The 20,324-nt window shown below is 41.1% G+C and overlaps 1 protein-coding gene across 4 annotated transcripts; it reads left to right on the forward strand.

Annotated features, from left to right (window-relative positions):
• Nucleotides 1-702: 702 nt before the first annotated feature.
• Nucleotides 703-20,324, forward strand: med25 (mediator complex subunit 25). 4 transcript variants are annotated; one of them, XM_034089890.2, is made up of 20 exons: nt 703-828; nt 2,294-2,430; nt 2,511-2,556; nt 2,665-2,789; nt 2,903-3,001; nt 4,018-4,138; nt 4,763-4,919; nt 7,678-7,802; nt 7,953-8,028; nt 8,624-8,877; nt 9,486-9,587; nt 11,559-11,644; nt 11,740-11,797; nt 11,885-11,992; nt 12,572-12,748; nt 18,133-18,243; nt 18,446-18,517; nt 19,093-19,263; nt 19,371-19,491; nt 19,789-20,324. In XM_034089890.2, exons 2-20 carry the CDS (start codon nt 2,306-2,308, stop codon nt 19,890-19,892), a joined length of 2,238 nt encoding a protein of 745 aa, XP_033945781.1. In that variant the 5' UTR covers nt 703-828; nt 2,294-2,305; the 3' UTR covers nt 19,893-20,324. The 4 variants fall into 4 exon arrangements, with proteins under 4 accessions (XP_033945781.1, XP_033945782.1, XP_033945783.1 ...); XM_034089891.2 differs by having other exon boundaries at nt 18,136-18,243; XM_034089892.2 differs by having other exon boundaries at nt 11,562-11,644.

The following is a 20,324-nucleotide window of genomic DNA, read 5'->3' on the forward strand; positions in this document are numbered from 1 at the left end:
CATGACTGCTAATGTTTTTTTTACGGGTGCGGGTCTCAATAAAAAATTGATCAGTGGAACACACCATTTCTAAGTTCTTAGCACTGACGTATTGGGTGTCAAAACATATTTACAATTTGTTTTTTTACAGCACTAAACCTCCCAAACATCAGGTAATCCTATATGAGCTCTTATTTCTTTGCCCTTCACAGTCAACTCAGTTTTTTGAGTTGATTCATTCATGTCTTACACTGCACTGTAACTACTTTGAATGCCAATGATGTTCTATCTAGATTAATAGAATAATTAGTTTCTCAATTTCCACATTGACATCTTTAATTGTATATTCTTTTTTTGTTCTAGACCCTAAAATATTATGGTTATTATTTATTGTATTTATTTTGGCTTTACTGTGCCCTTGTTTATGCCCTTTTTCATTCAATTCAACTTTCTTCATTTATATATCTCATGTAAAGCACCTTGGTATGGAAAGATGCTATACAAACTTACCGTACTTGCGACATGATCAAGAAAAAAAGGACGAATGCTGATGGTCTGTCTACATCCATGGATGCTGCATTTACACATAAAATATGTAAACTGTTTTTTAATATTTTGAACTGTAGGAGGCAGCACTCCGCCACGGACCGTCTAAAAAAAAGGACGAGCAAGACTTCGTGACGTCGCATTTTGTGGGCGGGTGCTTTCTTTGTCACTTCCGTCAAAAATACAACAAATGGGTTAAATGTTAGCATGCCGTGATGTGAGAGCTAATTCAAACTTATCAAACGATATATGTGTGTTTAGCTAAGCAAAACTGCGATTCGACTGGTTTCAGTACAACACCAGGTCAGTCCGCTTCTACACCACATGCATGTATAGATACATCGCTGGCTAGTTAAGGTTATTTTAACCATTGTGCTTATATCGCTCACTGACGTACCTAATGTTACACAGCTAACTCTGAGAATGAAGCTCTGTCCAGTTTCGCTGTGCAAAGTGATGTTGCTTTCGTTTACACTGAAAAAGGCCTATAATATAAATAAACGATGATTCCTAATTTCCTATGCTGTGAGTAAGGTTAGACTAATATTAACATGTTAGCAAGGCTAGCTTAGCCCTGGTGCTGTTACTTCAGCTGCCTTTCTTTTTTGGGGTTCAACAGAACTTGAGTTAACAAACATAATTTAATCGTAAAAAATATCATAGGTTGATAAAACTTTACCCTTTTTAAAAAGTATTTATTGATATTGTACCGAATACAACCAAACAATGAGCTCGACACCTGCTAAGTTAAAAGGAACAGAAAACAACTCCAAAATAAAAACAACTTCAGCAGACAAGCATTCAGAGCTCTGTTATTAAAGCAGCATACACTTCTTAGATTCTTACAATTTAATTTTCTACTGGTATGTTTGTGTGATGGAATTATAGAGTGTCGATGCTTCAGTTTAATCTATATTATCATACACAGTAACCTCATGTATTATGTTAAACTATTGAGAATTACCAGCTGTCATGATCATGTTATTAATAATCTTAGTTGAACCTGTATTGACCATGTATCATGTATTGATCGTCGTTGAGTTAAACGTGGATCTTTAGCTACCAAATGTTGTTAAACTCGTAAAATAATTAAAGTTTGCAGTTGAGGTTGAATGATAACATACTGTATGAATCTGTGATTGTTGCGTGAAGTTCAAATTCTCTTTCAAAACTGTAAAGATTTGTATTTCTGAATGCATCCAGTTTTGCTCTGCAGACTAACTCCAGGTCTTTGTTATGTACATGTGCTTAATGCGCTATTAAAAATGTAATATATGTTATCTTTGCACTCGTATGATTGCAATTATTGCACTATAAAACAATTGTAATTATTCAATTAGAGCCAGAAGATTTTAAAGTCATCATATTGTACATTGGAGTTAAAAATGCTTATGGCCCAGGGAAGCACACTTTTGAGGACAAACACAACCGTATAAATGGTTCGTTCTCATTTTTGCACTGCAGTGAAGAGTAACAAGTGAATATTGTCAGATTAAGAGTGGATGGAATTGATAAGAATTTTGTTATATAATTAAGTTCTAAAATGAACAAAACAATTGTTTTCCTCTCTCCCTTCCAGAGAATAGTCCTTCCTTATTTAGTTCCAGATTTCCCATTCAATTAATAGTAATGAATATCGAATGCTTGTTGAGTCGTGCTGCTTATCTCACTGCGGTCTCATTTTTGAGACAACCTGAACTTAGAATATAAATGATACCTTTTTCTTCTTTCATTGTAAATGTTGAATCTGCCTCCTCCTCTTGCCCAGATCCATGGTCTCATGGAGCCATCCACAAAGCCTGGGACCAATCAGGTGGCTGATGTGGTGTTTGTTATAGAAGGGACGGCGAACCTCGGACCTTACTTTGAATCTCTACGGAAAAATTATATACTTCCAGCTATTGAGTAAGATTGCGAAGATTTGCTAACTGATTCCTTTATTATTCAGGTTGTCATGTCTAAATGCTTTATTTTATTCCCTATAGATATTTCAATGGAGGGCCCCCAGCAGAAACAGATTTTGGTGGAGATGTGAGTGTTTGCCTCTTTTTATGATACATTGAAAATGGGTTCATTGGCAACCCTTGTGAGACAAAATACTTGTTAATTGCATTGCTTGTTTTTCTGTTGTCCTTGTAGTATGGAGGGACACAGTACGGTCTTGTGGTGTTCAACACAGTAGACTGCGCTCCAGAGTCATACGTGCAGTGTCACGCACCAACCAGCTCTGCCTTTGAGTTTGTCTCATGGATCGACAGCATCCAGTAACTTTAACGTGTTTACTTGATATCAAAAGTTGACATTGTTTATCGTCACAGAGATAAATGTGACAGCATTATCTTCCTAATCGTAAATATGATGCTGTTTGTCCACACAGGTTCATGGGAGGTGGAGCAGAAAGCTGCAGTCTGATAGCAGAGGGACTCTCGGTGGCCTTGCAGCTGTTTGATGACTTTAAGAAGATGAGGGAGCAAATGTAAAGCAGCCTTTTTTCACACTGCTCTCTAATTCCTTTGAACAGTTTACACATTTTTAAAGTAGAATCATTTCCCACTAATGGAAGGATCATTACTAAACGATTGCTCCTTTAAAATTATTTAAGTCTTAGTGTATTACAGTTTGGAAGGTAGTCATTATGAAGTAAAGACATCTGTGGGAGCGATCAAGGTTAAAGACTTCTTAAAGGACAATTGTATTGTGTTTTACTTGATAATACTAAAGTCCTGGCTCAGTGAGACAGTTAATTGAAAGGTCTCCCTGTTCAATACATATTGATATTCTTTAATGGCAACAACCAAAAGCGAGTAATAAAGCCTCCCAAAATCACCTGTAAATCATCTGATGCCCTCTAGAGCACATGTGTCCAACTCAAGGCCCGGGGCCAAATCAGGCCCTTGGTAGATTTAATTTCGGCCCGCAGGATAATTTTTAATTACTATTAGATCTGGCCCTCCGGTATATTGCACGCACACCTTCACTCAATCCTGAGGGTTTCCTCAGCTCAGAGCCTGACCCCAAACATTGATGAACTTGCACCCAAGATGAGATGCCAAGTATCTGGCTTGAACTAGCATTACATGCATTTACATGGATGTTTCCTTCTGCACTTTTTTTCTTGCGACAGCAGAGCTTGTTTGTTTTTTTCTTTGAGGGAAATTGTTTTTTTGAAGCTGTTGTTGGCCTGTGGATAATAAGAAATTACTCTGCAGATCGAGCCATAAGAAATGAATGCAACTGATTATTTAATGTTGTTTCTATAGGCAATAATTTAAGCTTTGTTAGTCCCAGGTTTAATATGTGCAACAAGTTCATTTCAATAAGTTTTGCAATAAACATTGAACCAGTCCGGCCCTCGACTAGTACCGATTTTTTTAATTTTGTCCCACTGTGTATTTGAGTTTGACACCCCTGCTCTAGAGAGTGACTCTCTATGGGATTTACTCCCACTACAAATGCTAACTCTTTTTGCTTTCTCTTTTTCTTTTTTGCCAGAGGTCAAACCCACAAGGTGTGTGTTCTGCTGTGTAACTCTCCTCCATACCTGCTTCCTGCTGTGGAGAGTGTCAGCTACACCGGCTGCACGGCAGATAACTTGGTCAAAATCATCAGAGATGTGAGTTACCACCTAAACTGTCTGTAATTCCCTCGAAGCACAGGCAGACACAAGTGGCTTTCTCATAACGGGTGTATTCCTCTTCGAATCCACTGTGAAAACTACACATAAACAAACAGTATAAATGACAAACTTAGTATCGTGTTACACACACAATAACATACACAGCATGTGATATGAGTTTAACAAAGTCATAAACGTAAAATAAATACAAACACAACAACAACCTCGTTGGCTGCATGCTCTGAAAACAGAGGGAAGTATTCTTCAGTCCTTACAACTTTATAAGAATAAACTTAAACTAACGGAGCTGTAAAAGTGTCTGTGCATCTTACTCTCAGTTTTTGGTCTCGTTCTCGCTCTAACTCACACGAGAACAGCATAACGAGACGTGAGCTTGGACTTCTAAATAAAAGAACAAATAATTATCATTAGACTTAGAAAATACACATTACAGTTAAATTATGAACATGTAAAAGGCTACACTTACACTGTCTCAAAAAGGGACTTATATCAAACGTTATTGTTTTATTATTTTAGATTTTTATGGATAGGGTTATATCAGTGATGTTTACATTTGATAAACATAGCTAAACAAAATTGTGTGATTTTTATATTTCTCAGAGAGGAATCCACTTCTCTGTTGTGGCTCCACGGAAACTGCCTGCTCTCCGGTCTCTGTTTGAGCGGGCTTCTCCAGTAGGAGGCGCTGGTGACCCCCATCCAGACTACAGTCAGGACCCCTTCCACATGGTCTTAGTCAGAGGCATCTCCCTTCCTGGTGAGAAACCTGTTGTTTGTTCTGAATGAAAAATAATTCCATTGTGAGGATATGTTGAACAATAGTGTTGTATGGTTGATGTAATGTTCTTTTGACCCTCCAATTTTAATCTGTGCATTTGAATAAGCAGAGTTTTTTGTGATTCACAAGTAAAGCACTTAATTCCCATTAACAATAATAATAATAATAATAATAAATTAATTTTGTATAGCGCTTTTCTGAACCCAAAGACACTTTACATTTGGGAGGGAGGGTAGACAAACAAAACAAAGACAAAACCAACACCATTACAGTGTGAGAAAAAGTTTTTAGAGAGTACTTGTCCGTGGACAAGTGAGTTTGGCAATTTACTTGTCCGAATACATTTTTCACTTGTCCAGAATTGACAAAAATTGGGGCCACTGGAATCTTCTTCCTCATCGTATTTTTTACATTTTCCCACAGTTTTTACAACACCGCTAATGTAAGTGAGCGGTAACATTTTACTGCATCACACATAGGGTTGGGTATCGTTTGGATTTTAACGATTCCGGTTCTGCTTTTCGATTCTGGTTATTTTCGGTTCTCGATTCCGGTTCTTTGAGAGGGTAAATCAGTCCCATGACAAACTGGGAGAAAAATATATTTATGAAAACATTAAGTCAAATCTGTATTCCTATTTACAAATCACTTCATACTGTTGAATTTCTTACGGTTATTGAATACAATTATATAAAAATAATCTCTGCATTGTTTAGTTAGTTCTAAGTGGTGCAGTTTGAGAATGTACAAAGACTCCAGCTCATTCAAAACTCTGCAGCTAGACTACTGACTAATACCAAAAGGAGGGAACACGTTAGTCCTGTCTTAGCTACTCTACACTGGCTTCCTGTAACTTTTAGAATTGATTTTAAGGTACTTCTCCTCATATACAAGGCTCTAAAAATGGACAAGGACCCAGCTACATTGCTGACTCTCTAATGAACTACACACCTGCCAGAACACTGCGATCATCAGATGCAGGTCTATTAGAGGTCACCAGAAAGAGTCATAAAAGAAGATCGGTGATGCAGCCTTTGTAAACTACGCCCCAAAACTGTGGAACATGTTACCCAACAATATTAGGGAAGCCAATACATTAGGCATTTTTAAAAGGCAGCTTAAAACCTATCTTTACCAAAGCATTTGACTGATTTTACACTATTATACTGCACTATTCTCTGTGATTGACATTGCACTATTTCTCTGTTTTATTCCCCATGTTTTTATTTTTAATTATTTTATCCCACTTTATGCTTTGCTCTTGCTGCTTGTTTTACACAGATGTTATGTCTTATTTTTTACTGATGTAAAGCACTTTGAACTGCAATCCCCTGTATGAAAGGTGCTATACAAATAAAGTTATTATTATTATTATATTTATAGCCTATAGGCCTAGCGCTTTTCTACAACTCAAAGACACTTGCACGCTTACACATGTCCTGCAATACACATGCTGCAGCTGCCCAGCTACTCACTGTTTGTAAAAGTTAATAAATAGTATAAATAGCATTTCAATAATGTACTTTCTATACCCTGCTTCATAAACAATACTGACATCCCTGTGCTCCTCCGAGCCTGGGGGTCCGGGGATGTGAGGACAGCGCGAGGACACAGACAGGGAGGCTGCTTCACTTCATAAAGGAAATGGTGGTCAATATTAACAACACAGGAGCTAAAACGCTTAATAACCTTCATTACGTGTTAGAGAGAGAACATAAGAACGTTTGACAAAGATGAGGCTGTTAACGGGCAGCAGATCCGCTGTGTGTAGAAAGAGAGAGAGAGAGACGCTGAGCTGCACCATGCAGCGATCAGCTGATACGGAGCATAGAGAGAGAGCTGCAGTCCGCGGGGCTCGGCCTCCTGTCCTCACAACTCTTATTAATCCCGGTACCGGACAATTGTTATTTGTTCCTACTCGGAACCGAGTTTTGCTTCCCAACCCTGCCACGGTGCTACACTTCCCGCCCCGCCCCCGTCTAACTGTACAGAAAGCGGCGAGATGCATTTCCTTAGGAATCGACAAGCAGAACCGAAACTAACATTTCTAAACGAACAATGGCGGACACGGACAATTTGCGAATGAGTTCTGCCTTTTGTAAACTGAATGTATCAATAATTTGTCAATAAATCGGGGCGAAAAACGTCACTTGTCCGCCGGACAAGTCAATTGAAAGATCTACGATATTGTAAATAACACGTCCCGGACGGTGGGACGTGTACTTTTTCGCACACTGAATTATATGGTTGAAAACACAGGGACAAAACCCTACAGCTACAGCTTTCACACTTCTCATTTTTTACTGATCTCACCCCTGATAAAATAATTGACTTGCCAAGCATTTAACATAAGATGATCTTAGCGACTAGCAGAAACTTGGAAATCTAGCAGCTAATATCGCAAATATTGAAGAATAACTAAATTACAAAGAAAAGGTAAAATTACATCACTATAGATATGGCTGTAAGATACTTGTGTCCTATATCCGTGTGTTATTTAATAAAATTCCACTGTAAGACGATTTGATTGGTCATGCTAAGCCATTCTTTAGTTGACGGTAGCTTCAGCATTCATAAAAGCTTTTTCTAAATGTTACTCCTACAACTTTCTGTGAGTAGGTGTGAAATCCTTGGTAAATATGTCTTATCCTTCACTCTCAGTGAAGCCTTATATTACTCCTACATTGAAGCATTCATATAATTCCATCTCATTGTAAAAATCCATCCCTCTCTCCAGTTTCCTCAGGTGGAGGCCCTGGGCCGCTCAAACCTGTCCTCCCTCCTCAGCCATTGGCTCCCAGTCAGCCTCTTGGAGGGGCTTCTCAGCCGCCTCCACCCATTAACCCGACCCACCCTTATCAGGTAACGGGCAAGCAGCCGCACAGCGCTATGCTCCCTGAAGACTAATTTCTGTCTTCTGGTTTTGGCTTAATTTCAAACAGTGGTGTTAATGTTCTTTTCCCTAAAACGTTTTTACCAAGCATTGTCTTTTTTTAATCTGCTTGCTGACAGAATCCGACCCCCATGACTGCTGCTCAGGTGGCGGCACAGATGGCCGTGGAGGCAGCCAACAATCAGAAAAGTCGCTGTGAGTTACCGGTAGACTCTTTTTAGTGGCGGTTCTTTGTCTGCATATTGTATGTGTAGGTTTCTACAGTACAGATTACTGTAACTCTTTCTGGAAAACTTTCTAAAGATTGTATTACTGTACTTTTTTTAAAATTACATTTGTGTTATCTACTACTTATTCTCAAATGGAGGGACCCATAATAAGATAAGATAGGACTTAGGAAATTGTTGTTCCAGAGATACAAAGATACAATAAACACAGCAGCATGATAATAAAACTGTGAACTAACAGTGCAGAGAGCTAATTGAATAACTACAAGAAACATAGAAGGTAAAATAATTAATGTAAAAAAACTGTAAAATAATTGTACATTGAGTATTGAATAGTGCAGAAAACGTGGTGGCGGATACTTAATTGCACGTTATTATTGCACATTATTATTAATATTGCACATGTTATATAGCAGAGTGTAGTAATAGTAATAATAATAACGGGCTCTTTAGATATGTAAAGATTAGAAGCCATCCGAAATCAGTGCAAGGGTTAGAATGTTCCTTTTTCAAGCTGTTCATGCTCTACATGTGATATATCTGTTCTTACTTTCCCCCTCCAGTCCCAGGGATGGTCAATCAAGGTCCTCCGTTCGCCCAACAGCCAACCCTCCCATCAGTGGCTGGGGTGAAGCTCAATGTGCCCAGCATTGCAACCGTCACCACATCAACACTGCCCATGATGCCACAGCAACAAGTTCCTCCCAATCAGCAGCAGCCTGTCCCCCCCCCAGGACAGCCCCAGCAGCCACAGGCCCCGCCCCAGCTGCAGCCCCCCGTCAACCAGCCCATCGTGCCTTCTGCACAGCCCAACATGGTAGGTCATGATAATCAAGATGAACAAATAATAACTAATTCAGGTTTTTTTAATACACTTAATGTTTAGCATCATAAAATAAATTAAGCCAAGCCCTAGATTACGGGCTATTAAGTTCCTGCTGCAGCCAGCTGAAGATTTTATTTGGTATCCTTTCTCTCTTGTAAACATATAAATAATATTAATATTTCTACATGTAAATGTCCCTGCTCAATAAAGACATCATACAACCAAGTCTTTAGTTTGTGATGCTGTGTCGTCAGCAGCCCCGAGCTCAGAACAACGCACCGTCTGAAGTCTGGTATCAGAATGCATTTGAAATGTTAGTTCATATCAAACCCTGAAGATGTTTCATTCTCCCTAGAAAACCATTCTGGGTACATTCAGTGTTGTTCCTCTGTTTTCCTAACTCATTGAGTCATTCTTCTTTCTAGTAGTACTTACTGATATCATTTTGAATTGTATGTTGTTTGAAACTAAATTGCCTAATCTAATAACGTTCCAGTTTAATCACCAGAACAGCCATTATTCACTTTTTGAAAATGTGTTTTTGTTGTTGTTGTTATACTTTCAATCAACAATTTCAATCCTTCTTTGTATCTCGACAGCCTGGTGTTTCTGTACCTCAAGGCAACGCAAACCCAATCGGACAGCAGCAAAGTGTGGCCAATAAGATTGTAGCATGGACCGGTGTTCTGGAGTGGCAAGAGGTAATACCAAGAAAACGCTGTGATTCCTGAATGCTTTGTGCGCCGAGGATTAAGCTCAATATATTAGCAACCTTTAAAAGTTGTTCTCATCACTCCCTGCAATGTATTTAGAATCATTCTTTGGGTCATTTTCAATAAACATTTGGTCTTCCTGCGCACTATCTGGGGAAGCGTCTGCAGGGGTTTCTTAGCGCAGACATATTACCTTCTTAGTCTTCTCTGGCCTGGTAACCACATGGTGACGATGTGAATTACTCATCTAAATCTAACAAGAGAGAACGAGCATGTTTCACCAAATACTGATGTTTTCGATAACTCAGCTGACCTTATAGCCCAGCTATAAGCTGTTCGAGCTGGATTGGGGAGCGGCTGTCCTGCCGACAAATCACCACTGTCTAGGAACTATCACTGTTGTGAGCTTTAATAACCTCCTGTCATTGATAATTGAACCGTACGATTAATTGCCCATTATTTTACTGTCCAATTACTATTGCCTTTGCTCAAGGTCAATCAATTTAGTTTGTAGTTGATGTGCTGAGCCAGGGAAAAGGATGGTAATGGCTTTTATGCGAACCCCTTCAGACCATCAAGTGTTTGTGTTTGTAGAGCGACTCGGATCAATCGCCTGTATCGACTATAGTCTCATCCTCCCTCTTCTGTTTGTCAAAATTATCGAAGTCAGTTAAATGGACAGGAATAAGAGTAGAGGCTCAGGAAACTCTTGATCTTGCCTGTGAGCATGAACAGTTGCAAAGTGCAGTATGAAGCATTACCTTAATCTGTTTTTATCTACCTCTATTAGAGCTGCTCTGGACGTGATTCTCCTATGGAGTGATCTGTAATGTTGAGAAATATTAATTGCCACAATCACTCATTTTTGGTTGTTGTTTAAAAACTCTCTCAGGGGAATGCCAGTACAATTGGCTGCAGATTGCATTCAGTACTTTGCTATCAATATCGCTCATCCTGTTTGGCTGCATTTCAATCTATTCATTCCTAAAAGCTTTCATTGTCTAAATGATAGGTTAACCTTACAAAAAGGTTTGTTTCATCAGTCACTCATTTAAAGTAGATTAATACAATTGTTTTGTTAGTATCCACATCTCAGGCTCCTTTTCATTTCTCGATTTAGCAATCCCTGAAGATATATAAGCCATTTGTCCGCGGAGAAGGCCAGGCACAATACGTTATCAACAGGGACTACAGTAGGCCTGACTCATGTGTGATGGATTAATCATTGATCCTGCATTGATGTCCTGAAGATGAAGTGGCTGGCTGTTTTCCCCCTGTGGGATTGCAGCATTGATGTGCTTATAAAGTAGTTATTTTTTCTTTCATTCTTGACACTTTACTAAGCACAGATTATCTGCAGGTCTTTAACATCCATCCATTCATCCATTTTGTTTAATTGCTTGTCCTGATTGCGGTCACAGTGACAGAAGGGTGAGCAGTGCAGCCCACATGTCCCCCTCCTCAGCACTATCCTCCGCCCGCTCCGAGGCCAGCTGGAAGATGTATTCTAGCAGTGCAGCCCACATGTCCCCCCCCCCCCCCCCCCCCCGCCTCCTGGGTCTTCCCTGGTGTCTTCAGCAGCTGCTCACTCCCAGAGCACCTCCAGAAGGAGACAGTTTGGAGGCATCCTCAGACCGCCTTAGGGCCTATGCAGTTATAAGCTTTTGGCCAAATAAAAACATTTCATGGAGAGAAAAAAGAACTTTCCAATATCCGTTTAATTAGTTTTGAAAAAGAAAAGTTGTTGGCCACGATAACGTCTGAATCTGAGGTTGGACAGTCATTTGGAGTCCAGCACTTTGGCGTAGGCTTTCTCAAGAACTGTTAGATTGTAATGCACCATCCAGTCCCCTAATAATTCTGGACTTTAATGTGTTATAAGATATATTTATTTTCTTCAGGCTAACTGACTAACTTTTTCTTCTCTTTTTGTGTCGTCTCACCACCCCTTTCCTGCAGAAGCCTAAAGCCGCTTCGATGGACTCAACCACCAAGCTGACGCGTTCTCTGCCATGTCAGGTGCACGTTAACCAAGGGGAAAATCTGTGAGTAGCCAATCAAACATTTAGGACTGTATCTCTAGTAAAGGGTGGTTTGCTTTGTGCACAGAGTTAACGGATGCCATTCTGCCTCTTAACAGAAACACAGAGCAGTGGCCACAGAAACTCATCATGCAGCTGATTCCACAACAACTCCTGGTGAGAACACCTTTTAGCCTTTGTTTAGTACACATCACTTCAGTTTTGTTTATGAATGTTGCATTCCTAATTACTCTCTTTCTGTAGACAACCTTAGGTCACCTGTTCAGAAACTCTCGAATGGTTCAGTTTCTCTTCACCAACAAAGACATGGAGTCGCTGAAAGGCCTGTACCGCATTATGGCCAACGGCTTTGTAAGTTGTCCAAAACTACATTTGTTGAGAATACTTGTTCTCTCCCTGTCCCAAATCTTATCCATCATTCAGTATTTTTCAATACATCTTCCATGAGTGGGAACTGAGTGCAGCTCCCACCTCTGTCCAGTAGTTGCTCTGAACATGAAGCTGTGATGCAGTGCTAGGTGCAGGACTCTAGAGGGGGACCCAGGCCATACATCATTCACTTTTGCGCCAGATGTTATGATTTTAAACATACTCTCCCATCAGACACAAATATTTATTGTTCAGTTTTGAATTTCTTCCAGAAGGCTAGCACAATGATTTGTTCAGTGTGGTGCATTGTAACCCAGTTAGTACCATTGACACATAGCAGAGGCATTCATAGTATTCAGCTGAGCTCTGCCTTGTTGCCTGATCCTTATGAAGGATTGAAATCTTTTGCATTTAATTCATGAAACCGATATGTTTGATTGGGTAAAGGAGCTCAATAATATATGCAACATATATAATAAAATATAAAAAGTAGTGCAAAAAGTCTATATACAAAGTAGTCAAGTGTCAAGGTTTTAGTCTGTCCTACCACCCTCCCTACAGGCGGGGTGCGTCCACTTCCCCCACACCACTTCTCCCTGTGAAGTGAGGGTGCTGATGCTGCTCTACTCGTCCAAAAAGAGAATATTCATGGGCCTCATTCCCAACGACCAGAGCGGCTTCGTCAATGGCATCCGGCAAGTCATCACCAACCACAAGCAGGTCCAGCAGCACAGAGCGGTGAGTAGTGATACGAGCCGAAAGAGAGGAAGCTTTCAGTGTGGAGTGGGGAGACCAAAAGGAGGTGATAATGAGAAGGCATTATTGAGCAGCACCAGGGAATTGAGGTGCATTGTTTACAGCATTAAGGTGCATTGTTATTGACATTTCATTTAGCTTGCCCAGTATCTTTCACAGCAGCCACTCACGTCTCTCACTCTGCTGGTGGAGGCTAATGGGGCTAGCATTAGCCAAATTCCTACTGCAACATTAGATGACCGTTTCACTCCCACCTCATTATCACTCCGAGGGAAATATAGGTGCAATTAATCTGCGGTCTTTATGTTGAATTGATTGCATTCTTAACTAAATTGTCTCTGTAACACTGTATATGGTGTACTGTGTTAGGTTATTGCCTTTTGTAAATATACTGTGTTAACATGCATAGATCTTCACAACATTTAAGCTCTTCTTGATACATAGGGCAGTGTCTTTAGTGTTTATGCCATGGATGTAAAAAGATAACTGGATACAGCTTCCGGTCAGTCCAAAAGTACATTAATGTTAACGTGTGGGTTAAAACATTCCTAAAAACTGAATCTGCACTGTAGTTTCACCGTCATCTTTTGATAATGTATAAGGTTGTAAGATTTGGTTTAAAGGTCCCATGTCATGGCCATTTCTACTGATAATAATTCCATTGTTGAGGTCTACTGGAATAGATTTATATTGTTCAATGTTCCAAACTCACATTGGTTTCTCATACAGCTTCTCTGTATAGTATGTGTATTCACTCTCTGTCCTACACGGCTTGTTGGAGTTCCTGCCCCCCCCCCCTGTGAGCCCACTGTGCTCTGATTGGTCAGCTCGCCCACTCTGTTCTGATGAGTCCACCACCGTTACAGCGGAACATCAGTGATTATGTGTTACCATGGCGTTTGTTAGCAACCAGAAAATAACACCAGTAATGACAAACAGATGAGAATGCTGCGTGGGGTCTGGGTGCCGTGTTGGCGGGACGTTGCGGGGCTCGCTGCTCCGCCCTTTGAGGCTCGAGGAGTGGACAGTGTGAGCAGGATTACTGGTGTCGTTTCCTGGTTGCTGCGTGGGGTCTGCGAGACCACGGACATTTGGACCAATTGGTGCATTTGGTCTAGAGCAGCGTTTCTCAAAGTGTGGGGCGCGCCCCACTGGTGGGGCGCAGAGATGTGTTTGGTGGGTCGCGAATGGACGCGATGAACGGGAGATTATTATTTTTTATTTAAAAAAATAAAATGTTTTGGACCTCAGGCTGGAATCGAACCTGAGTCCTCGTGGGCGGTAGTGGACTATTACAGCTGGAGATTCGCAACGGCGGTGGACTTTCACAGCACCGCTGCACCGGACCTGCCAGAGCCTCGCAACGGCGGTTGTTTGCGGCGGCGGATGCGGTTCCGGCGCAGCGGCGCTGTGAAAGTCCACGGCCCACCTAGAGCCAGCGGTCCACCAACGGCAGCGGCCCAACGGGAAAAGTCCCGAATCTCCTTATGGCCAACCCGAGCCTGCTCACACACACCCAACTGAAACCAAAGTCATTGGCAGACATATGTAAAAATATCTCGTGCACACATGTGAAACGCTCTCACACACAGACACAACAGCGTTGCAGTCGGGAAGAAAAGCAATGTGGAGCGGCACCTCACCACTTCATAAGGAGTTTAACCGTGATACTTTTCGAAATCCCGTTTGTGTCCCCCCATTTTACAAATAGGCCTATGTTTATTATCTTTTAACGCAAGCCATCATCGCCACGGAGGAGCACACAGCCTCTGAGAGAGAGAGAGAGAGAGAGAGAGAGAGAACACACCTTTATCTATTTAATATAGCCTAGTTGTACAAAATAAAGTAAGAAATCATTCCAATGTGTACTATAGGACAGTAAACAGTTTAAAAGGGGAGTGATTAGTAAAATATGCATAAATAAAAAGAAAGAATGCTAACTAGGTAACATGATAAGAATACACAAGTTTAAATGATTTGTTATTGGTTGTGATCATATTCTAAAGATGTTTGGATTATTGAAAAGTATACAGCTCCCTTTCATAGAGTATTGAGAGATGTATCCATAAATTCATGGATGCACCAGATTGATGCATTTAACTTCAACATTTAAAAAAAATCATACATTTTCTTTTCACTGAAACGGGTCCCACAGACCCAAACAGCACACAAAGGTTAAAGGTAAGCATATAATAATGTTAAAATGTGCTAAATATATACACTGCAAAAAAACTGAAAAAGAGGAGTAAAAGTAGCTCACGACTTGTTTGATTTTTTGAAAGTAGCTCTCATCCTAAAAAAGGTTGGAGACCCCTGTTATAGAACGATACATTTGACCATTTAAAGCTTGGCCTACCATTTTATTGGAGTGGCGAGGAACAGGTGGGGCTTGAAAAGGCCCACCTGTTCAAAGCGGGGAATGACAGAAAAAGTTTGAGAACCACTGGTCTAGAGTGACGTCAACCTTTCCCGGAAGAAAAAAATGGAAAAATAAAAATCTCCAACAAGGCGTTCTGGGGCAGCACAGACAGGTCTTTTCTGTGTTAGAGTTTTACTCGCTACAGGGTGTACTTTGAGGCTTTGTGACTCTGCAGACCGTTTACATGCAGAAGAAGCTACATAACACACAAGGGGACGGGTAATAACCAGAAAAGCATGACGTGGGACCTTTAAAACTAAGCTCAACTCGGACAGATATTATAATTTTTTTGTTTAGGGTGTTGAGATCTTAACATGTCATGAGACTCACTGTAGGAGAAGGAATGGAGAGGCAGAAGTGTCTGCCAATCTTTCAGGGAAGGAAAATCTAGAGGAAGGGTCCCTCTTTTCCACCTCCCTCTAAAGGTAGACCAATTCTCGTCACTGAGTTCCTTACAGGTTACAAACGCTGCTGCCTTGTCCACGTTACATAGACATGTCACTTGCCCTCTCTGCTCATCCTCATCCCTGCAGACAGGGTGATTTAAAATGTGTCTTTTGGATTAGCGGGCTTTTCCATCACAGGGCTCCATTCCAACTTATTGCATCCGTGGAGGAGGGATGCTGCATCGCTCTGAAACAATGCCGCATCCAGTCGCAGGGACTCAGCATGTCTCCATTTCTAAATGAATCTTGTTATCTGGTTTACATGAGTTAAATTAAATTTCTCTTTGCGGCCTGCTCTCATCAGCAGTGATAGCGCTTGTTTACTCACCCTACTAATTTTATGTCTTTAGCGCGGTGTGTGTGTGTGTGTGTGTGTGTGTGTGTGTGTGTGTGTGTGTGTGTGTGTGTGTGTGTGTGTGTGTGTGTGTGTGTGTGTGTGTGTGTGTGTGTGTGTGTGTGTGTGTGTGTGTGTGTGTGTGTGTGTGTGTGTGTGTGTGTGTGTGTGTGTGTGTGTGGTGTTTGTGTGGTGGTGTGTGTGGTGTGGGGTGTGTGTGTGTGTGTGTGAATCGGTGCATGTGAGCATCGGTGCATTTAGAGAAAAGCAGAAGACATGAAATTGTAATGAAGGTTTTTCTCTCTCTGGCTGTTGAGTAACTTATCCAGTGCTGCATTGCTAATAGGGAAGCGCTACAGCAATCTTAACGTAATTAAAATTTCAATTTGGACCAGTAGTTAAGGTTTTTCTCTGCAAAGCCCTGGAGTTGCATTCTTTGGAAACCAGATTGTTGTTTGTTCTGTTTACACAAGAAAACATTCCTTATTTCTCTCTGGAAAGGGATGCGAGCCCTATTCCGGGATCTGACAGGTTTGTGGGTTAAAGACAGAAAATAAATCCTAGACGGGAGAAAAAACCGCAGCTGTTCTGCATGTCCCCTCAAAATACCTACATGTATGTGTTGCACTATCATTGGTTGAAAAACACACTGTACATGAGCACACTCAGGGTAAATCTGATTATGCAAGATGAAGATATCTCTCCAATACATTTCTGAGTCTGTAGTTAATAATTTGTGCTCATCCCTCTAGTCCCTCCCTCAGCGTGCTAACAAAAGCCACCGCAGCAACACAAACCCGGAGCACTGAGTCGGTTTCACATGTTGAGCATTTAAGTACCGTACTGAAGTACAAATCCGAGGAACATTGACTTTAATAGAGTATTTTCTCTTTGTTACCTTTTTACTTTTACTCAACTAGCTTCCAGAAAAACGTATGGTACTTTTTTTATCCTCTGCATTTATCTGACAGCTTTAGTATCTTTTCCGGTTACAGTAACCATCCCCTTTAGGTACATTGGGTGTCAAATTGCTGTATCTTCAGTTAACGCCGTTATGTTTCTGAGTGATCAGAACCTACCTTGCCGCTGTGTAGGCAGAACATGGCGCTGTAACAGGTTGCTTCCTGTCTTTCTCTTCAGAGTTCTCTCTGACTGGATACTTTATCTGACATGATCCCCCTCTCGACTGTCCGAACCACTTTATTCATCCAGATTGAGTTTGTTTAAAATGAGAACTCCAAACACCTCAGCAGGTGGTGTTTAAAGATTAGTTTCCATGGTGCATCATCGTATCCAAACTTTGTTTGTTTTTACTTCCATCTGCTCACTCGTGAACAACATGAATATGGGTGTTGAATACGTTCGGTAACAGCCTTTGCATGGCATAACAATGTTGACGAAAAAAGACAGATTGTGATTGATTATGACAAGATAAGAATATCCGGATATCAGACTTTATGACGTGAGTCTGTCCAACATATATATGTTTAGATCAGAGGGTTGTTGGTTATACACTTCATAAAGGACAGGTTGGTTTAATCCGGACAAGCCATCATGAAAGAGTTACGTGGAAGTGATGTTGGACACAATACACTGATTTCTGCAAGAATTCACAACAACGTTTGTACTGAAAGACTTTGACCTCAGAAGATACCCACTTGATTTGTCCAACTCAGGAAGCTCACGCCTCATATTAGCTTCTGCTGAACAACAGAATTCAATTTAGCACAAAACAAGGATGCAGTCCCCCATCACTCACATTGAACTTGATTAAAGAAGGGATCTCTCTGCGGCTAGTATGAGAACATTTGCAGCTAGCTGTAAAGTATGTAATGTATACGGCTTATGAGTATTTATTTATTGCTTATGAATGTGTGAAATGACCTTATTGCTCTCCCCTACTCAATAAGTTGTGTAGTCACATTAAGCTCTTAACACAAACAAGAGAAACAACAATGCATTTGTTCTGGACAACTTTAAGATAAAATAAGATTAAAGGTGACTGGCTGTGAGAATGAAGGGCATGCAAACTGAGACGATAAATAAAGGTTATGAAATGTTTCTTATGCTTGCTGCTGTTTCACTTTCTTACAATGCATTTACATTTAATTTAGATAATGCTTTAATCCAGAGCGACCTGCATACCTTTCTCTCCATTTCTATGCAGCAGTTGGGCGGTGCAGGGCCGATGCAGCCTGGTCAGGTCGCCCCCAACCAGAACTTCCTCAACAGACCTCCTGGGCCAATTCCAGTCTCCCACGGCAACGTTCAGCAGCAGGTAAATGAACACATTCTGTGCTGGCATGTCTGCCCAGGTTTCGCACTAGTTTTCTTTTCACGCTGCCTGTTGTTGAAACCTTTACTGCCCAGGTGCCCGCTGATTTCTGCATGCCTTACTGGTAACCCTTTCCTCTACTGTCCTCCTTTTTTATTCACACTTCCACCACCCCTTCCTCCGCTCTGATCTGTGCTGCGTCCAGTCTGTGGTGGTGGGCATGCCCCCTGTTAGTCAGGTCTCTATGATGGAGGAGCAGCAGAGGCAGAACAACATGGTGAGACCCCCAACATATAAACACCATGTTTTGTAGGGTTTCCATAGGCAATACATTGACATGGTAAGGGTTTTAAAGTATTATATACTTATTAGTTATAATTAATCTTAGCCTGTAACACATGTACCAGCACATTGCCCATTTATCCATGTCCTTTATCTGTCCTTGTTTTTATTTGGCTGATAAAAGGTATATAAACATGACCAGTCAGTAGGCTGCTTTTCAAAATGTATTGTACTGATGGTAAACAGAATGTAGGTCTTGTGTGCATCCTGTTTCCTCATCAGAACCTGGTGTTGGACATACAAACAGAAATACTGTCCCTTTACTCCCAATGCTCGGCATCTGGCGTGTGGACAGCATGTGTTGACTTTACCTGCTCCTGTCCAATTAATGCACGGCACTGGGAAGCACACATTTTTATTGATAACATGCATGCACATGTTTTTATATTTTAATGTATCATAACTCTTTGCAGTGTGCATGAGGTGAAGAGCACAAAACCAGCAGCCCATGATGGTTTATTCATATTCATAATACATGTGAGGAATACAACATTTTGAAATGTCCTTCAGATGGCCATGAGAGCAACCGGACCAACCAACCAACAGCCGTCAGTCGGAGGTGCTCCACCCAACCAGGTGGCGCAAGGCGGACAGGCCCAAGCCCAGGGTCCCATCCTCCGCCTCTCAAACCCAGGAGCCAACCCGCAGCTCCGCAGCCTCCTCCTCAACCAACAGCAGCCAGTAAGAGTGCACAGCAGCCACAGGATGTCTCATTCAGTAACTTCTCTCCTGGAAGTCTAGCGTCTTTTGGAGGTTAATGTCACTTTTCTGTCTCTGTGTCCTTGCAGCAGGGTGGGGTATCTCACATGCAAGGCATGATGTCTCACCAGGGCTTAGGGCAGCAGTTGGTCCATCCGACACCAGGAGGGGGGGCTCAAATGCAGAGCCAGTGGAGGCAGCCCTTGGCAGGTCAGCAAGCACCCCCACAGAGGTGGAAACAGTTCAGACATAAGGGACTCAAGTGAAAATCTAAGATTAAAATATAGGCCTGAAAATGTATTCTTTAAGGGTAATGAGGTTCATAGCCAAACATTCTAAAGTTGACCAAGTCTTAGTAGTTTAGTTTTTTGAGGTTCAAAACCACTTGATGCCATTTCAATACTTTTAGTATTCTCTTCAGAAATGATCATTTCTGATAAAGTTTAGAGAATCCCTAATTTAAACATATGTTCCTCTTCCCCCCCCTACACCCCAACCTGTGTGCAGGTCAGATGCTGATGTCTGGAGGTCAGAGAGGCGCGGCCCCCCAGCCCGGGATGCCCCTCGTCTCCAGTGCAATGGATGATGAAATCCTCATGGACCTCATCTGATTGAGCATTGTGGAGTCAGGAACTGACATTTTTGTTGAAACTCTGCATCCAATTTTCCAATTTGGACACATGCATCCGCTCTGTTATTTGTATTGCTACAAATGTTCAACAAAGTTAAGGGATCATAAATAGTTTTAAGTTTTTTCTTTTACAGGACTGAAAAGCTGAATTTAATTAGGGGCAGATAATGAACGTTTTTCATGGAAATGGTCGAACCAACAGCATGCCAATCCTCCATGCTTCTCACTTAAAGATGCCAAACCATCTGAAACAGTAAATTATGTGATGCTTCTGGAACTCTGCTTTTCTATACATGTTGTTTTTAGAATATTATCATTACAATATGAAAGTGTTATTTTTTTTCCTTTGAGATATTACTTTTTTTCTTATTTTTGATAAAGTTGTCTCATGAGAATAAAATGATGAAGTATA

The sequence above is a fragment of the Pseudochaenichthys georgianus genome, chromosome 8 (assembly GCF_902827115.2).
Source record: "Pseudochaenichthys georgianus chromosome 8, fPseGeo1.2, whole genome shotgun sequence".
Taxonomy (NCBI): Eukaryota; Metazoa; Chordata; class Actinopteri; order Perciformes; family Channichthyidae; genus Pseudochaenichthys; species Pseudochaenichthys georgianus.